This window comes from Clarias gariepinus, chromosome 23 (genome assembly GCF_024256425.1).
Source record: "Clarias gariepinus isolate MV-2021 ecotype Netherlands chromosome 23, CGAR_prim_01v2, whole genome shotgun sequence".
Taxonomy (NCBI): Eukaryota; Metazoa; Chordata; class Actinopteri; order Siluriformes; family Clariidae; genus Clarias; species Clarias gariepinus.
Window position 1 is genome coordinate 25,151,392 of NC_071122.1, and position 18,418 is coordinate 25,169,809.

The window sequence follows — 18,418 nt, forward strand, 5'->3', positions numbered from 1 at the left end:
TGTTTTGCTGACGTTGGTACATTAATGATGCCTCTGCAGGACGGAGGACCGTGTGTGTGTGTGTGTGTGTGTGGTGGGTGGGGGTCTGGGGAGGATGTCTACATCCCTTTGAGAATGTATCTGGACGACACATCTCACCTTTTTCCTGTTCAGAGTTATTGCTTCTCTTATTTCCCAGCAGCAGGAAACACACACGCATAACCAGACACACAAACACACACATTGTACTTTTTTTTTTCCAATAATTTAGAATTATATTCAGTGTGTTGCTTGAATCATTTGCTTTAGAAGACTGCTGTTCTTACACACTTGGTGTGTTATGGATTACTGCCATATGGCTCATGCACACATTTTTTGTAAGCACACACACACACACACACACACACACACTTACACACACACACATATATCTGAGTTTGTCAGCTTAATGACCGTCCCTAAAGCTCCCCAAAGATACATAAGTGTGTGTGTGTGTGTGTGTGTGTGTGTGTGTGTGTGAGAGAGAGAGAGATTAAAAGCAAGGCCCGTGTCCTGGAGAATTTAGTTTTTTTTTTTCTCCCAGCTTTATTACAGGGGTCAGGTCTCTCTCTCTCTCTCTCTCTCCCTCTCCTCCAGCTGGGTCAGGAAGTGCTGACTCAGCGTGGAAACAAGAGGAAATAAGAAGGATTTCTGTGTGTTTACGGGACCAGGGGCAGAGGGATCACGCTGAGGGCTGAGAGAGGTGCAGAGAGGGCCGATTTCTTTATTACTTCTTTTTGCAGTCTGAACCTGAACTCTTTTATCTCTGAAGATTTCTTCTAATCTTAGACTTAATTAAAGCTTTGCAAGGATGATTAGCTCATGAGCATCATCCTTTCATATGTTGCTTGCTTGACTTTTCTCAGGGCAGCATGTCGCAAATAAAAGTCCTGACAAACTTTTACATTAGTCTTTTTTAAGTATTCTTTTTTTTTTTATATGATAGAAGGGTTTATTTCTTTACCTAAAAAAACAGCTGCATCATTAAAGGAAGAGCTTAAAGATAAATCACCTGCATACACCTTTCTAGGTTAAATATGCATATAAAAGGTGAAAAAGAGAAGCGTACAGTACGTTACTATTTGAAGTGCTACCTAGAAGATATTTGAAGTAAATGTGTATGTTAGAGAAAAAAAGAAACGTACGTCTCATTTACAGTAACACTTTAAAGACAGAACAAAACTCACTGAGTGTTATCTGAGTTCTTTAAGCGTTTGCTGAATGTTAGCTGCCATATGATTTTTGTTTTGCGGTGCATGATGGGACTGTTCAGTGCAGATCAGGTCTATCGCTCCACACAAGCCATCTTTTTAACATTTCCAGTCCATCTTTCCTCACTAGATGGATTATTTTTCAGGAATTTTTAAGCTGTGGTTTTTCTTCAATGATGATTTTTCCCACTGTGTTTATTTTTTAACCCCAGCCTTGCACAATCTCTACGGAGGGCACTTTATAATGGAAAATATTTGACGAATTATGATTTTTTTATGAAGTAACCCAACTTCTGAGCTTCAGGCAGGATGCAGTAGCGAGAGGATGATTCGCCTGAGAGCCAAGTGTCATGTGAAGGGAAATGAATCAGCTGTAAAGGTGCTGCGTGTTGTTTTCTCTGACCTCAATCACACCATCTTCCTCAATCTTTACAGTGGATTAATTGTAACATTGTTCTTTCTGTTTACCCCAGCTTTATTGAGATAGCTGATATAAATTTTAAACCCGTAGCACATCAAATATGATGAACAGGTTAGATAATAGCATTACTGTATAAATAAAGAAGATTACACCCAGATGAGCCACACGGACTGATCGCTGCTGCAGGGATTGTCATGATGTTTATATTTATCAGAGGAAAGGGAAGTGTGTAAAGTCCACCTCCAGCAGCTGCTCACTGTCTGTGCAAACACATGTTGATAATTACTTCAGTGATTATATTCTAAGAGACACACATGGACTTTGAAGTCACCATTTAATTGTAAATGTCTAGTGTGTGCATATTTCCTGGTATGTGTGTGTGTGTGTGTGCTGGAACCAGAAGATCAAAGCCTCAAAGCTAACCTTTGACCTACAGCTAAGGATTTCTTCCATACACTCTCAATTAATGACCACAAAAACTTTTAGGTTTTAAACAATTTATCGACAGCAAACAGCAGTGTTTTAGTCAGTAGTCTATTTTAGTGACTTTAAATGCCAGTGTTTTAATCAGTACTCCGATTAAGTTTTCACAAATACCAGTGTTTTAGTCAATACTCCAGTTTAGTGACTTCAAATGCCAGTGTTTTAGCCAGTATTCCAGTTTAGTGACTTCAAAAAACAGTGTTTTAGCCAGTATTCCAATTTAGTGACTTCAAATGTCAGTGTTTTAGCCGGTATTCCAGTTTAGTGACTTCAAATACCAGTGTTTTAGTCAGTATTTCAGTTTAGTGACTTCAAACGCCAGTGTTTTATTCAGTATTCCAGTTTATTGACTTCAAATGCCAGTGTTTTAGCTAATATTGCAGTTTAATGACTTCAAAAACCAGTGTTTTAGCCAGTATTCCAGTTTAGTGACTTCAAATGGCAGTGTTTTAGCCAGTATTCTAGTTTATTGACTTCAAATGCCAGTGTTTTAGCCAGTATTCTAGTTTAGTGACTTCAAATGCCAGTGTTTTAGTCAGTATTCCAGTTTAGTGACTTCAAATACCAGTGTTTTAGCCAATATTGCAGTTTAGTGACTTCAAATGCCAGTGTTTTAGTCAGTATTCCAGTTTAGTGACTTCAAATACCAGTGTTTTAGCCAATATTGCAGTTTAGTGACTTCAAATGCCAGTGTTTTAGTCAGTATTCCAGTTTAGTGACTCCAAATACCAGTGTTTTAGCCAGTATTCCAGTTTAGTGACTTCAAATACCAGCGTTTTAGCCAATATTGCAGTTTAGTGACTTCAAATACCAGCGTTTTAGCCAATATTGCAGTTTAGTGACTTCAAATACCAGCGTTTAAGCCAATATTGCAGTTTAGTGACTTCAAATGCCAGTGTTTTAGTCAGTATTCCAGTTTAGTGACTCCAAATACCAGTATTTTAGCCAGTATTCCAGTTTATTGACCTCAAATGCCAGTGTTTTTCGCCAGTATTCTAGTTTAGTGACTTCAAATGACAGTGTTTTAGTCAGTATTCCAGTTTAGTGACTTCAAATACCAGTGTTTTAGCCAATATTGCAGTTTAGTGACTTCAAATGCCAGTGTTTTAGTCAGTATTCCAGTTTAGTGACTTCAAATACCAGCGTTTTAGCCAATATTGCAGTTTAGTGACTTCAAATACCAGCGTTTTAGCCAATATTGCAGTTTAGTGACTTCAAATACCAGCGTTTTAGCCAATATTGCAGTTTAGTGACTTCAAATACCAGCGTTTTAGCCAATATTGCAGTTTAGTGACTTCAAATGCCAGTGTTTTAGTCAGTATTCCAGTTTAGTGACTCCAAATACCAGTGTTTTAGCCAGTATTCCAGTTTAGTGACTTCAAATACCAGCGTTTTAGTCAGTATTACAGTTTAGTGACTTCAAATGGCAGTGTTTTAGTCAGTATTACAGTTTATTGACTTCAATACTCCAATTTAGTTTCCACAAACAGCAGTGTTTTAGTCAGTACTCCAGGTTAGTTTCCACAAATGCCAATGTTTTAGTCAGTACTCCAGTTTAGTGACTTTAAATGCCAGTGTTTTAGCCAGAATTGCAGTTTAGTGACTTCAAATTCCAGTGTTTTAGTCAGTATACCAGTTTAGTGACTTCAAATACTGGTGTTTTAGTCAGTACTCCAGCTTAGTTTCCACAAACGCCAGTGTTTTAGTCAGTATTCCAGTTTAGTGATCTCAAATACCAGTGTTTTAGTCAGTACTCCAGCTTAGTTTCCACAAACGCCAGTGTTTTAGTCAGTATTCCAGTTTAGTGATCTCAAATACCAGTGTTTTAGTCAGTATTATTATTTAGTGACTTCAAATTCCAGTGTTTAGTCAGTACTTCTGACTAAAATCTTTAAAAAAAAATTTTTGTGAAGCTGCTTTGGGACAATGACCATTGTTAAAAGCGCTATATAAATAAAATTGAATTGAATTGAAAATTGAATACTTCGGTTTAGTGACTTCAAATGTTAGTGTTTCAGCCAGTATTCCAGTTTAGTGACTTCAAATACCAGTGTTTTAGCCAATATTCCAGTTTAGTGACTTCAAATACCAGCGTTTTAGTCAGCATTTAGACTTATTTTCCACAAATGCCAATGTTCTAGACATTACTCCAGTTTACTTTAGTGTACTGAAATGTGTTTTAATGTATACATATATGGTCTATGTTACCTGTTTTATTTAGCAAAAATAATCTGCAACTGAGACCCACAAAAAGGCAGCCTAGTACTATGTGTCCTTAATCTAATATGAGCTTTTCACCAGAAACAGGACATCTTTGGAGTTTATTGGGTTATTTTCCAGTCCCCAAGGTAATCTGTTGGTCTAATTTGTATTTATGTAAGTTATAATTGCCACTTTAAATAGAGAGACTGACATCACTGTGTGCTGACTAAGTGTTAAGCCAGAGGAGGAAATATATCTATGTTTAGATTATCTCAGTTTCAAGTATGGTCTTAAGAAGGAAATACACAGAGGTCCAATAGTCTGTTATGTTCTAATTCAATACAACAATTTTCATTATAAATTATCTTCGTGACAGAAGCAAAAAAGTGGAAACTGTACTTTCCTAAATACAGCATGGCACAGAACCATGATTAAATATTTGTCAGTTGCCATTTGTGTAATTAGATCACTATCAGACTCAGTCACACAGGAAGTAGTTCAGTTGAGTAGTTCTGAGAAGTTTATCCTGCCATTATGGAATCTTACATGAAGATGTTAAAACTGTCACTTGTGGTACTTTAACGCTGTATGTGTTCAGTTAGCTTTGAGGATGGAGTTTTCATGTTCTTGTGATTGGTGACCTCCGATTTCCATACCCCGCGATGGATTGGCACTTCATCCAGGGTGTACCCCACCTCGTGCCCTAAGTCTCCTGGGATGGGCTCCAGGCCCGCCGTGACCCTGCATGCATGATAAAGTGGTATACACGACGAGTAAGTGGACTGAAAAGTCAGCTTTAAAGGACAGAAAAGAAGGAGATCTACAGGTGGCAGTGGTGCAGCTTACAGATCCCCAGCTAAAGATACTGAGCGGTACTGAGAGGGAAACGTATGAAGAAGAAAGAGCGTGTGGAAGTACCGGATAAAGCAGACGAAGATCTGATGAGGGAAAATGAGACCTATAATTGGCCATGATTATGTAACCTAATGGCTCCCAACCACCGTTAAAAACAACTAAGAAAAATCCTTTATAACATATTTACAACAAGACTTGTGCTGGTTTGTCAATGTGAGTGCTTGTTACAAGGTTAATACTGTCCTAATAAACAACAGTTCCTCAACGAGCAGCATTCATAAGGGACTTTGGGTGTTTTTCCACTCAAGTCTTTTCATTCGCAATACTTCATTAATGATTGTGCAACAGCATGGAGAAGCACGAGGTAGAAAAAAATTATAATATGGGAAAAAAACAGAAATAAGTCGGATTCTGAGAAAAAAAAAAAAAAACTCGACCTCCCATTGTGTTGAACGCTTCCGTGGAATCCGTGAAGTCTATTTCATCTTCTCCCCAACTGAGAACTCTTCCGACTGTACCATTAGTGCGGGGGAGCGCAGGGGTGTTCCCGTGTAATAACGGCGCTTTGGTGGAAAAATAAACGACTTTACATCATGTATCATTAGAATAGACTTTACGACTTGTTAATGCGCATGGGTTATATACTGTCGATGTTAAAAGCATATAACGTGTAGTGAGTCTTTACACAACACCCCTATTCTTGACGATATTGGAACAACCCGAGGCCGAATCCACAGTGCGGTTAATCACCATGAAGAATGAAAAGTCGTTCACGGTGAAGAGGGGCGTCACAAGCTGAGCAGCACCGAGCGACAAGCATGGACAGTTAGCAGCTTTTAATGAAAACAACATAGAGGAGGGGGTAAACAAATAAGTAATATTTACCACACGTTAGGTTTAGTCTAGTCGGTGTGTGTGTGAAGTGATGGGTAGAGTGAGCTGGGAGCTGACAGCGTGTGTGAGGGATGACTAACCCGGCGTCCTGAGCTCAAACAGAAACACTGCTAACGACTTGTGCAGGTCAGTAGCTCTTTATTATGAACGCATTAAACACTGCTGCGATCACACCGAAACCCAAGGAAAGTTCCAGATCAGACGCGTGCACTTCCTAACGGTTTCTCGCTTGCGACCGTTAATTTAAAAGTTTTTAAAAAATAACGGGCAAGCTCGCGCGTGCCGAACTTTGTCTTCCCGAGCGCGCACAGAGACACACACACACACACACACACACACACACACGTATACAGTTGGGGTTTAATTAAACCCACAGCGCCTGCATACGTCATCTAAACGCGCCTTTTATCTTTCCGTTTAAACAAGAGGGGAAAAGTAAACCACGCGAGCGGTTGTAAACAGGAGCGCGCGTGCGTGTGTGGATTCCTTTGTGCAATCTTTCATCTTAATTTCTTAACCGTGTGTGTTGAAACATGAGTGTGTGTGTGTAAGTGAGGAAGTGTTTGTTCTTCAAACTGTGACAGAAGTCAGGGTGTATGGTGTTTTTCCTTCACACCTGAGGAGTTGAGACAGGTGTGTTACAGAAGTGTAAGGAACTCATTCATCATCACCACACACACACACACACACACACACACACACACACTTACTTACTCACTTACTCAATCTATTGTTTTTTAAGAAGTTGGATGAAACCTGAGAACCCGGAGGAAACCCTCAGAGAGAACACCAAATCTCCACATGAGCTCAGAGATCGAATGTCTGATTTCCAGACAAAACTCATATTTCTTTACGAGCACATGACCAAACGCCATCAACAAAAAAACCTTTTGGAGTCAACCTTTGGAGTCATGGCTGTTACATCTCAGGGTCTTGGCGCTCATCTGTTCAGCTAGCTAGTTAAAGAAGCAGGCCTGGCGAGTGTGACATGTCAAGTCATGTCAAGTAGGCTTTTATTGTCATTTCAACCATACTTCAGTACACAGTGAAACCAAACATTGGTACAGCATACATTAATTTACTACATACAGTATAGAACATTATGAAACGATTCAAAAAGAAGACAACATAATAGTTGCAAACAAGAGCAGCGAATTACCCTCAGACGATTTATTTATTTATTTAAAATCATTTTGTTTCCATTCGAAGAGCAATTTTTAGTTTAGACTGGACTGTTTAGTCTAGAGTTAAAAACGGATGTCTCAGGGGCGCTCTGGTTACACCACCCCGTGTGTCATCTGATTCCTTTAAAACCCCCCTCAGATGCCCCTGAGCTCCTAATGCATCAGGACGGCAGGAATTTTTCGCCTGTATCTATGCAGGGACACCTGTGAGAACAGGCTCTTTGAGTGTGTGTGTGTAGTTAGTCTAAGACCTACTAGAATGCGTACAGCAGCCATTCACAGGAATTCTCAGTGTGAATGTGAAACGCCATTGTGTGTGCGAGTTAAGTATTGTGTTATTTCATAAGTCTAATTATCAGTACCGCACCAGCAGCTCTCACCGCCCCAAACCCGGGCCTGAAAGTAAAACTTTTACTGTCTTGTTATATAATTTAAGCAGATTGTAATTGAACTGAAGAATAACCCCAAACAACTCTGTTTTATTTCATAAGCTAAGGGGGAAACCAGGACAGACTACAGACAGCAAAGCTGTAAAAGTGCTGCTTTAGCGTGACCGAGGCGCACATTTGTGGTTTCGAAGACGACTGGAAAATTCAGATTCTTGTGAGCACGGGTGTTAAATGTCAGAGAGTCAAGGTTGGGAAGCACCATTTCAAAAAGATGCTGTGTCACAGGTTTCTGATCTACACTGCCCTTTCTGTGTGTGTGTGTGTGTGTGTGTTTACAGGGTATAGAAGTGGGGATGTCGCTCTCTTTCTTCCTGGGTCTGTTTTGTCTGTCGTCCCTACTATATGCGCAGGAGCTCAAACCCACAAGATGGCCACTCTACTCCCAGAAGCCCCTCTTGCTGGCGTGGAACGTGCCGACGGAGGACTGCACCCCGCGGCACGGCATCAGTTTCTCCTTTGAGCGTTTTCAGATTGTGGCGTATCCCACCGAAGGCTTTGTGCGTCAGAACCTCACAATGTTCTATAAAGAACGTTTGGGACTGTATCCTTATTACGAAACTGATGCCGTGCCCGTGAACGGAGGCCTGCCCCAGCTCGCCAGCTTCGAACAGCACCTCGCAGAAGTTCCCCACGGACTTAACAAATACATCAGTGAACGCAATGCTAAAGGGCTGGCTGTGTTTGACTGGGAGGAATGGAGGCCACTCTGGATTCGGAACTGGCAAGCCAAAGATATTTACCGTGAAAAATCCATAAGGCTCATAGCAGAAAAGAATCCTGGTTGGAAAGAGGACATGGTGAAAAGAGTAGCTCAGCAGGAGTTCGAGCTGTCTGCGAAGAAGTTCATGCTGGAGACGCTGCGTAAAGCAAAAAGCGAACGCCCCAATCAGCTCTGGGGTTTCTACCTGTTTCCCGACTGCTATAACCACAACTATGGCAGTGGTCTGAAGAACTACACGGGCCGCTGCCCGGATGATGAGGTGCGACGCAACAACCAGCTGCAGTGGCTGTGGACCGAGAGCACAGCGCTCTTCCCCTCCATCTACCTGGCCAGCGTGCTGAAGGACCAAGCCATCGGCCGGCAGTTCGTCAGGAACCGCGTCAAAGAGGGCATGAGGCTGGCATCCGTCGGGAACGGCACCGCGCGGCCCGTCTTCGTCTACACCCGACCCACCTACAACAACGGGATGATGCTGCTTAGTGAGGTGAGATGCGCGGACAGATTTAATGATGCAAAAACATATTTAATTCTTTAATGCAATGAGATTTATAGCCGTTTCAGTTCCACACTGTGAAACACGGCACACAGCCTTCTATCCTGCTGTTAAGGAGCGCCAGGGAGAGATGGCTAGACAGACGCCAGGCAAAATGTAAAAGAATGCTTTGTGTGTATGTATAGTTCAGGGGTCAGCAACCTTAAATGCTCAAAGAGCCATTTGGACCCGTTCACCCCAGAAAAGAAAACACTGACAGCCACCAAACACTTTTGACGTCTAAAAAATGAAGATGACACTGCATATATCGTTTTTTAATCTTCATGCTATAAATAGAATTTTTTTATTAGTGTGTTGCATTTATGCAATCAATGAAATGCTACAGGGAAAACAAAATTCTGGCGACAGTTCTGATGCATATTTTGACCCACAAAAAATTTAATGTTTCACTTTAATGTCGCAGGATCACCATAATCTTCAAGTTTAGAATTACATTTAAAAAACTAACATACCTAAAATAAAATCAAATATTAAATACTTATTATTTATTTTCGAAAGCCACAGAGGATGGATGAAAGAGCCAAATGCGTGAAGGACAGAGAGGGACGAATGGACAGGTTGGAATGGACAAAGAATGGAGACAGATGAGCACTGATGTTGAGATGTTTAAAAAAAAAAAAAAAAAAGATCCGCAAGCCCCATATTGCCCTAACACGCATGCTCGTGATGAGTGTGTGTAAACTTCTGACCGCAGCTGTATATAAATGTACAGACAAGAGGGATGGATTTACACATGAAAAGACAGATGGATGTGTTTAGTCTTTAAAAGCAGAGAAAAGTTTTAGTGTGCAGAGAGAGAGGGAGAGAGAGAGATCCCAGCTCTTGAGGAAATCTCTCTGCACTTCATGAAGGAAAGAATGCAGAAGGAAGAATGTAGGCCTCGCTTTGAAGACGGCTCGAGACGAGTCCTTGTTCTGATGGAGACGATCCTATGAAGTCCGGTCGCTCGCTCGGAGGAAAAATAAACGCTGCGCTCTTGCTGCGGGGAGGGGTTTAATGGATGTCAGGGGGATTGTGTTTCTGTACATGTGTCTGTGCTGCGCGCGATCGAATTGACCAGGGCTCCTGTATTATTCGCTGTGTTTGTGTGTGGGGGGGGAGGGGGGTGGGGTCCTGGCAGAGATGGGGCTCTTGTTGAGCAATGCAGGGACCACGGGGCATTTCAGCCTGACTGGTTATGTATATATAACACACATACACACAGAGTTCCATTCTTCTTGGCTTAATTTTCTTAAAAGCAAGGCTCATCTAAGTTCCTGAGTTTCCTCTTTGTGTTTGTGTGTGTGTGTGTGTGTGTGTGTGTGAGAGGGGGAGAAAGAAACGAGTGCAGCAGCGCTCTTCACAGCAGACTTCACTCTGATGGAAAACATGCAGAGAAACATCCCAGTAGTCTCATTTAATTTTTCACTGTGTGTGTGTGTGTGTGTGTGTGTGTGCGCGCACAGATGGATCTGATCTCCACTATAGGTGAGAGCGTGTCCCTGGGAGCTGCTGGGGTGATCCTGTGGGGCAGCAAATCCTACACCGGCAGTAAGGTAAGACTTCACCAGCTGCAATCCCACAATGCACTGCTTTAACACCGCATCACTTATCAATCATTCCGAGATGCTTTGCAAAACGAACACTTTAAAGTTTTAAGGATGGAACTGGAAACGTCGTTAAAACCAGCAGATGATCTGATAAGATTCTGCAATTGATCCAGACAAGGGTCAAAGTCACGGCAAGGTCAAATGTCTGTTTTTTTTTCAGTATAAGGGGCATTTGAGGCATGCATTATTTAACCAATATATGTAGAGATGTTAGCGGTGACTAGTTAATGTCTAGTTAAGGGTCTGACGCTGTGTTGTGTTTTGTCCTGATGTGCAGACCAACTGCTACGACCTGCGCGAGTACCTCCGCGTCGGCGCCCTCGGCCGCTACCTCCTCAACGTCTCCTATGCGGCCGAGCAGTGCAGCGCACATCTGTGTAAATGGCATGGGCGATGCCTGCGCAGGAACCCTGACACGGACACCTTTCTGCACCTGAGCACTCGCACGCACAAACTTGAGCTGCGCGAGGACCGTCTCGCCGTGAGCGGGAAGATGGACCAGGAGGAGCTGGCGAGGCTCAGTGATGATTTCCAGTGCCAGTGCTATACCGGCTACTCGGGCCCGTCGTGCTCGCAGAGAGCCTCCGGAAACAGAGCGGGTCTCAGCCTGCAGGGGGCGCTGGTGGTGATGCTGACTCTGATCCTTCTGCAGTGACCGGAAACAGATGAGTTTAGTGCCGCCCCCTGCTGCACAGCACCGTGAACTGCACAGGGGTCGATCGTCGCCACGCAGAAGCGCTTTTTCCACTAACACTGAATCCAAGACAAAACCCACACAGACTCCAAAACATTTTAAAGATGAAGCTGCTAAGACGAAGCTCTGTTTGCGTTTGCACATTTTCCGCATCTAGGTCAGTGGACTTTGGAAACTAGTGGCGAATCCATAAAACACTCCAGGGAGGGACGAATCCAGCGATATAACTTTCTAGCCAATAATCTCCAAATCCCTCTCGCACTGATGTCTCAGTCCATCCATTTCTACTTCCAGTCTGGTGCTACACCCCAACTGATTTTGTTGGCCGAGAGCTCGGTGGAAAACCAGGGCGTCGGTTTCAGATCAGGCCGATGGAACAACACCGCGAGGAGAGAGGAGACGCGACGAGAAGAGAGGAGACAAGTCGTATCAGCAGATAGAAGACCTGCACACTAAGAAGGAGGAAATGTGTATTAGACCAGAGCTGGACCTTGTATAGAAACGTGCTTGATGATGTAAACTAATTATCCGTAGCGATCATGAGCTGAACCTCGCGGTATTTTATTATTTTTTTTGTAATCAATGTCCAGCTCCGGTGTAGACGCAGACATGAAGTCTTTGAGTATTAAAGCTCTTCAGTCTCGTGCAGACCCGTTCCTGTGCCTTTAACGCACCATGCTCAGTGTTATTCTCTTAAAGGCCGAATAACTTAACACGCTGCCAACTCTGAACAAAAATACACAACTCGCTCAGAGCCTCTGTGTGAAGCGGGGCCACTGCTGGATGGTGTCACACGCTCACACACACACACTCATGCACAAAGCTGGTGCCTGTGGATAAAACTGGAAGAGTTTTGACTCCCATTTGTTTTATAGTATTTTGTAAACTTTTTGTCTCTCTGTGGGTGAAGTCATGTGTTCGTGTAAGAGTGTGTGTGTGTGTGTCTTTAATACAAATAGCTGAACCTCTGAATCCAGCATGGACCAGTCACCAACGTGACCATGTGACCCTGATCTCTGCACCACTTTGCCTTCCGTCACGTGCCGTGACCTTCACTGCCAGGTTCACACGCCAGGCCTGTTCACCAGTTCGTGTGTCCAATTTTGGGGAAACACGCTGCCGTTAATTAGCTCGGTGCTAATCATCTATTGCCATAAGTGCGTCTTAAGTTGGCGCAACAGACTGAACGCGCTGTGAACTCTGTCCCTCTTACTGCTTTAATGCTGAAACCAAATCGGCCTCGCCGTTTTTGATCCACATTGGCAATAAATATGTTGTGTTTCATTCGACCGTAGTCCTGGTCCCAGTTTGTTTAAAGCAAAAAAACAAGGAATGTTAATTAACTGATTAGATGCTCTGTTAAATGTTCAGGTGGGATAAACCAGGACCACAGGATGAGAACCGCTCTGTTTTATATGTTGGTGCAAATCTGAGTGATTGATTGTATGTTCATGTTTCTTATTATTGTAGAATAAATCACTGATTCATGAGCTGTGATTTGATGAGTGTTTTTTGTGTGTCCCAGATGTGTGAATAAAATGAGAATGATCCAGACGCGCTCTAAGGACAGAGTTGGTGTTGAACTCTTACCTGAGGATTCACATTCAGCTCCATAAACTGTCGTATTTAAAAAATAAAAAAAAAGAAAGAAAATGCAGTGTTGCTGCTGTGTTTTGTCCATTTCTTCATGCTCAGCTTCTTACCTCCCCTCCTCCTCTTACACATGCTGACTAACTCCACTTTTGCACAATTTTTTTTTTCTTGTTTGGTTTTTGGGATCTGTCCCAAATCTTAGCGGGGGGTTGGTTGTTTTAAGCTGCCAAAGGCAACATTACCGGTCTGGAAAGACAGAGCAATCCTTGTTCCATAACTCAAACCAGACTCGGGGGCTCATTGTTCTGTCAGATCTCTCCCAGTCCACTCCCACTTCTTCACTCAGAGCGAGAACTTCCCTAATCTCTGATTATTTTCCAGCACATTACCGAAGCCTTGGGAATGTGCTTACTCACGGCAGGGTCGAGAACCACAGCGCTGCTTATTGTTTATCGCTCCTTAAATCGATTCAGTGTGCTCGCCAGATTCGCAGTTATAACATCATTCATAGAAATATGATCTGTGAATCATGCATGGACCAGTGCGTAGGCGCCCTCAAAGCGAGACACTTGCTCACACGCGGTTCCACTCGGACGCCCTGCTTTCTGCTTGACACAGCACCGAAGCTCTGAGTTGCATAGTTTTACTCTAATCTGTGAACTTTAACAGTCAGAATCTTCCAGAGAAATAATCTACAAACTGTAAAAAAAAATAAAAATAAAAAAAAATAATGCCACATGCATATCTTCAGTAATGGGTCTGAGAATTTAGTTCATTAGGTTGTTTTAAGAATGCAAAACATGAATAAAGAATGTGCAGCTTTATTTCTGTAAGTTAATTTGATTGGTATAGCACTTTTAACAGTGGTCAATGTCTCAAAGCAGCTTTCTGGAATCAAAAGAAAATTAGGGGAAATAGTATGAAATTTGTGAAAACAAATATGTCTGAATTAAAATGATCAGATTCACCCTGATAAGTGACGGTGGCAAAGTAAAATTCCCTAAAGTGGACGTTGAGAGGAACCAGACTCAACAGAAAACCCATCCTCATTTGGGTGAAAACTGTTAGCAGGGATTGATCTGCAGTCATACTGTGTCAGTTAGGATGGAGTCCACTTTCGTTACTGGGGGCTCAGGTACAAAACTGCTTATAGGAATTTCAGTACTGAACTTTTTAGCGACTGCTGTCATGAGTCCTCAGAGGACAGCTGTCTGTATCAGCCGAGGCCTGGACCATCTTCATGTTAAAGTGGAACCGTCCCCAGTCACCACGCGCATCCCAAACAGACCACCTGGGGAATCCGTGCGATGGGATACCAGTTCACCATAATACTCTGCGACCATGAGTCACTCAGATCTGTACCATCACCTAAGGCAAATCTATTCACAATAATGGTTGGCTAAATAAATAGGTTTTTAGCCTAGATGTAAACACTGAGACTGTATCTGAGTCCCGATCATCAATTGGAAGGGGTCCATAGTTACAGAGGTGTTAGTGATTAATGTATAGTAGGTGCAGTAGGTAATAAGGATATGGTGTTTATAAAGTAATATAGAGTATAAGTATACAAACATGCTCAGCATGATATACATATGTACATACAGTTTATACAGAATAAATAGTGTGGAATATACGGTAGTGCAATGATAAACAATAAAAATTATGGATGGTGCAAAGATGCATTGTGAATGAAGCAGTGAAGTAGAACAGAAGGAGACCATGCAGAAGTTTAGTGGTTAATCAACTGCTTTTTGTGGCAACAGCCACAGGGGAAAAGCTATTTTTCATTCTGTTTTGTGTGGGCACTGTACCACCTGCCCCATGAGAAAAGGGTGAATAGTCCATGATTGGGGTGAGAGCATTATCTTTGATAATGCCCTCACACTTTGCTGAAAGCATTTCTTGTAAATCTCCTCCAGGGTGGATAGCTGAATAACAATGGGTGGTTTTCACCCCTTTTGAAGGGCTTTATGGTCCAAAGCGGTGCAGTTGCTGTACCACACTGAGGTGCAGTTTGTGAGGATGCTCTCAATACAGGCGCTATTGTGCCTTACTAATCAGTACAGAGTTCAGATGCCAGGTAAGATTCTCAGATATGTAAACTTCAAGGAACTGAAAGCAGGGAGCCTAAGTGCGATTCGCAGCTTACTAACGGTTCCCACAGCAGACCATTTGTCTTTAACTATCTACCACATTTTCCTTTGTTTTACCAACCCCCTGGATGTCTTTCCTCACCATAACCCTCCTTCGGGGCATTCTTCTTTAGCTCCTGCCTGGCAGCTCCATCTCCAACATTCTCCTCCCAGTATATCCCACATCCCTCCTATGCACATGTCCAAACCATCTTAATCTGGCCTTTCTAATCATGTCCCTGAATTGTCCTATCTGCACTGTCCCTCTAATATACTAATTCTGTCCATTCTTGTCACTTCTAAAGCATCCTGTCTTTATGTCAGCGACAACGTCTCCAAACTATACAATATTGCTGGTCTGACTACTGTCCTGTGGACCTTCCCTTTTATTCTTGCCGATATCTTTCCGTCACAGATCATTCCTGCTTCTCTTCTCCACCCATTCCATCCTGCCTGCACTCTCTTCTTACCTTCTCCACCACAGTCCCCTTTGCTTTTGACAACTGACCCTAAATATTTAAATTCCTTTACCTTCCCTACCTCTACTCCTTCCAACTGCACCGTTCTCCCACCCTCTCTCTCATTTACCCACGTGTACTTTATCTTGCTCCTACTGATCTTCATGCCTCTTCTGTCAGTGCATTCCTCCACCTCTCTAGACTGATCTCAGCTTGCTCCCTACACTCGCTGCTGATCACAATATCATCCGCAAACATTATAGTCGATGGGGACTGTTGTCTAACCTTATCTCTCAACCTGTCCATCACCACTGCAAACAAGAAGGCACTAAGAGCAGTCCTCACTGCTGTAACGCTGTTTTTGTAAATGTTATGCACGACTCACTACTGACTTTCTCATGTAATACCACCTTTCATCTCTGGGCACCTTGTCATACTCTTTTTCTAGATCTACAAACACTTAATGCAAATCTTTCTGACCTTCTCTATACTCCTCCATTAGCATTCTCAAAGCAAACATGGCATTTGTGGTGCTCAACCTAGCTTCCACTACCCTTTCTTCATGGTGTGGTTCATCAGCGTTATGCCTCTGTAGCTGGTGCAGCTCTGCACATCTCTCTTGTAATTAAAAATTGGAACTAGAATACTTCATTCATCAGACATCCTTTCACTTTCTAAGATGCCATCTTTCCTAAACACTTCCATGCCTCCACTGGAATGTCATCCGGATCAACTGCCTTTTCACTTTTCATAGGTGTCTGATTCACTACCTCCACCTCATCTAACCTTCTGTCATTTTCTTCATTCATCAGCTCAGCAAAATACTTTGTCCACCTTCTTAAAACACTTTCTTCCCCTGCCAGTACAATTCCATCTGCATCTTTTACCACTCTAGCCTGTAGTACACCCTTCCTTGCTTGATCTTTGTCTGGACAGTTGATATAATTCCTTTTCTCCTTCCTTTGAGTTTAGCTTCTTATATACAACTATACACCTGTTCTTTAGCCTTTGCCACTTTCCTTTTTTATCTTACATCACATCTCCTTATACTCCTGTCTACTTTCGTCATCTCACTTACCATCCCAATTAGTTTTTGCTAGCCTTTTTCTCTTGATGCTTTCCCGTTCTTCCTCATTCCACCACCAAGTTTCCTTATCTTCCTTTCTGTCTTGATCTCATGTCAAATACCTTCCTAGTTGTCTCCCTTATCACTTATGCAGTAGCTGACCAGTCATCCACCATCTCTTCACCACTATCAGTACCTGACTCACCTCTTCTCTAAATTTTACACACAGATCTTCCTTCTTCAACTTCCACCGTCTAATCCTAGCTTCAGTTCCCACTCTGATTTTCTTATTTGTACCGTTCAATGTTGTCTTACTCCCCTGCACACCGCAGTTTCCAATGTCCCTCAGATTGCATCTCCTACACAGCAGTCCATCTGACTACATCTTCTACAAGTCTAGTATGTCACCCTGTGTGTTCACTTTCTTCTTAAAATATGTATTCACCACTGCAATTTCCATCATTTCCTGTATTCAGGGTCGCGGTAGTAAAGCAGTTTGAACCCACCTCCAATGTTCTTAGCCTTGCTTCCCTTGTGCTTGGCCTCTTGTACACACAGTAAACCTACCTTCCTCCACTCCATCGCTCTCTCTCTCTCTTTACCAGTTGTAGTGCCAACATTCAAAGTTTCTATTTTACCCTTTACACTTCTACCCTTTCTTATTTCCCTTTCTCTCTGGACACATCTGCCCCCTCTCTTTCTCTTTTTCTTTGGTCAACAGTAGCCCAATTTCCACAGATATCCTGCTGAGCAACGGTACCTGAGGCAGTCTTTGTTAACCTGGGCCTTAACCGATCCGGTATGAAAATTCTTTTCATGATGATCCACATATTGATTTGGCACATGTTTTACTCCAGATACCCTTCCTGATGCAACCCTTTCTTATTTATGTGGGCTTGGGACCAACACTAAGACTACACTGGCTTGTGCAACAGGTTCAGTTGTGTGTAACTGCCTAAACATTGATATCACTTTGTGTATGTGCGTGAGTTTAATGCTCAGTGTAACATTCTTAGAAACAGGTGAGTACAATTCGTTTTGCTCACTGTGTTCTGTATAATTACAGCCTGCAAACTCTCCTCATGTGCATAAACAACATGGGAATATTGGGATTTTAATGGATTCTTTGAGACAGACCGATTCTACAGCACATGTGTTTAACAGAAAAAAACCCCAACAGTTTGGAGCAGAAGGTTTAATTTATTTCTGGTTTCATAAAACCAAAACACAGGGTCAAAATTATACATACACACAATTACGTTATTTACTCAGCTGTGCTGAAAATCCTGAAATGTTTAAATTTGCCGAGCCTGAGTTCTCTTAGCTTTATGTTAGTGATGATGATGATGATGATGATGAACTCCAGCTGCTAGTTTCTCTGTACAACATAAAAAGTGTTTGTGTGTGTGTGTGTGAGTGTATGTGTGTGAGAGAAAGAGAGAGAGAGATGGCACTCATTGGATTCCCCAGTATAGATCTGAAAAAGAGGGTTGCAGATTTACTAGAGTCAGGGACGTCTTTCAGAGCCATTTCTAAACAGATTTTTATGAATCTGTTTAGAAACGGCTCTGAAAGACGACACACACGATCGTCTGTCTCTTCACGATCACACACCCACACCCACACCCACACACACGATCGTCTCTCTCCCACGATCAGAATTATTGTACACACTGTAGGGACAGGTTATTGGGGGGTGCGGCCACTGTGCCAAGATCTGGAAGGAGATCCAAACTGTCCCCCTCAGCTGAGAGAAAACTGTTCTGAGGGTCAGATACAACCCAAGGATCATCATCAAGGCACAGGCCTGCCATGAACTGGAAGATGTCATCAGTCAAAGCAGTTTTATATCACCATGTAGTGAAAGAATTCTGTTCAATCCTCACTTGCTCAAT

At 42.5% G+C, this 18,418-nt stretch overlaps 1 protein-coding gene across 3 annotated transcripts; it reads left to right on the forward strand.

The window, feature by feature from the left end:
• The first annotated feature begins 5,955 nt into the window (after nucleotides 1–5,955).
• hyal2b (hyaluronidase 2b) lies at nucleotides 5,956–12,769 on the forward strand. Of its 3 annotated transcripts, none has more exons than XM_053484082.1 (5): nucleotides 5,956–6,210; nucleotides 7,760–7,904; nucleotides 7,996–8,922; nucleotides 10,437–10,526; nucleotides 10,858–12,769. In XM_053484082.1, the coding sequence occupies exons 3-5, from the start codon at nucleotides 8,011–8,013 to the stop codon at nucleotides 11,233–11,235; spliced, it is 1,380 nt and encodes a 459-aa protein (XP_053340057.1). In that variant the 5' UTR covers nucleotides 5,956–6,210; nucleotides 7,760–7,904; nucleotides 7,996–8,010; the 3' UTR covers nucleotides 11,236–12,769. The 3 variants fall into 3 exon arrangements, with proteins under 3 accessions (XP_053340057.1, XP_053340056.1, XP_053340055.1); XM_053484081.1 differs by having other exon boundaries at nucleotides 7,760–7,871; XM_053484080.1 differs by lacking the exon at nucleotides 7,760–7,904.
• Nucleotides 12,770–18,418: the final 5,649 nt, after the last annotated feature.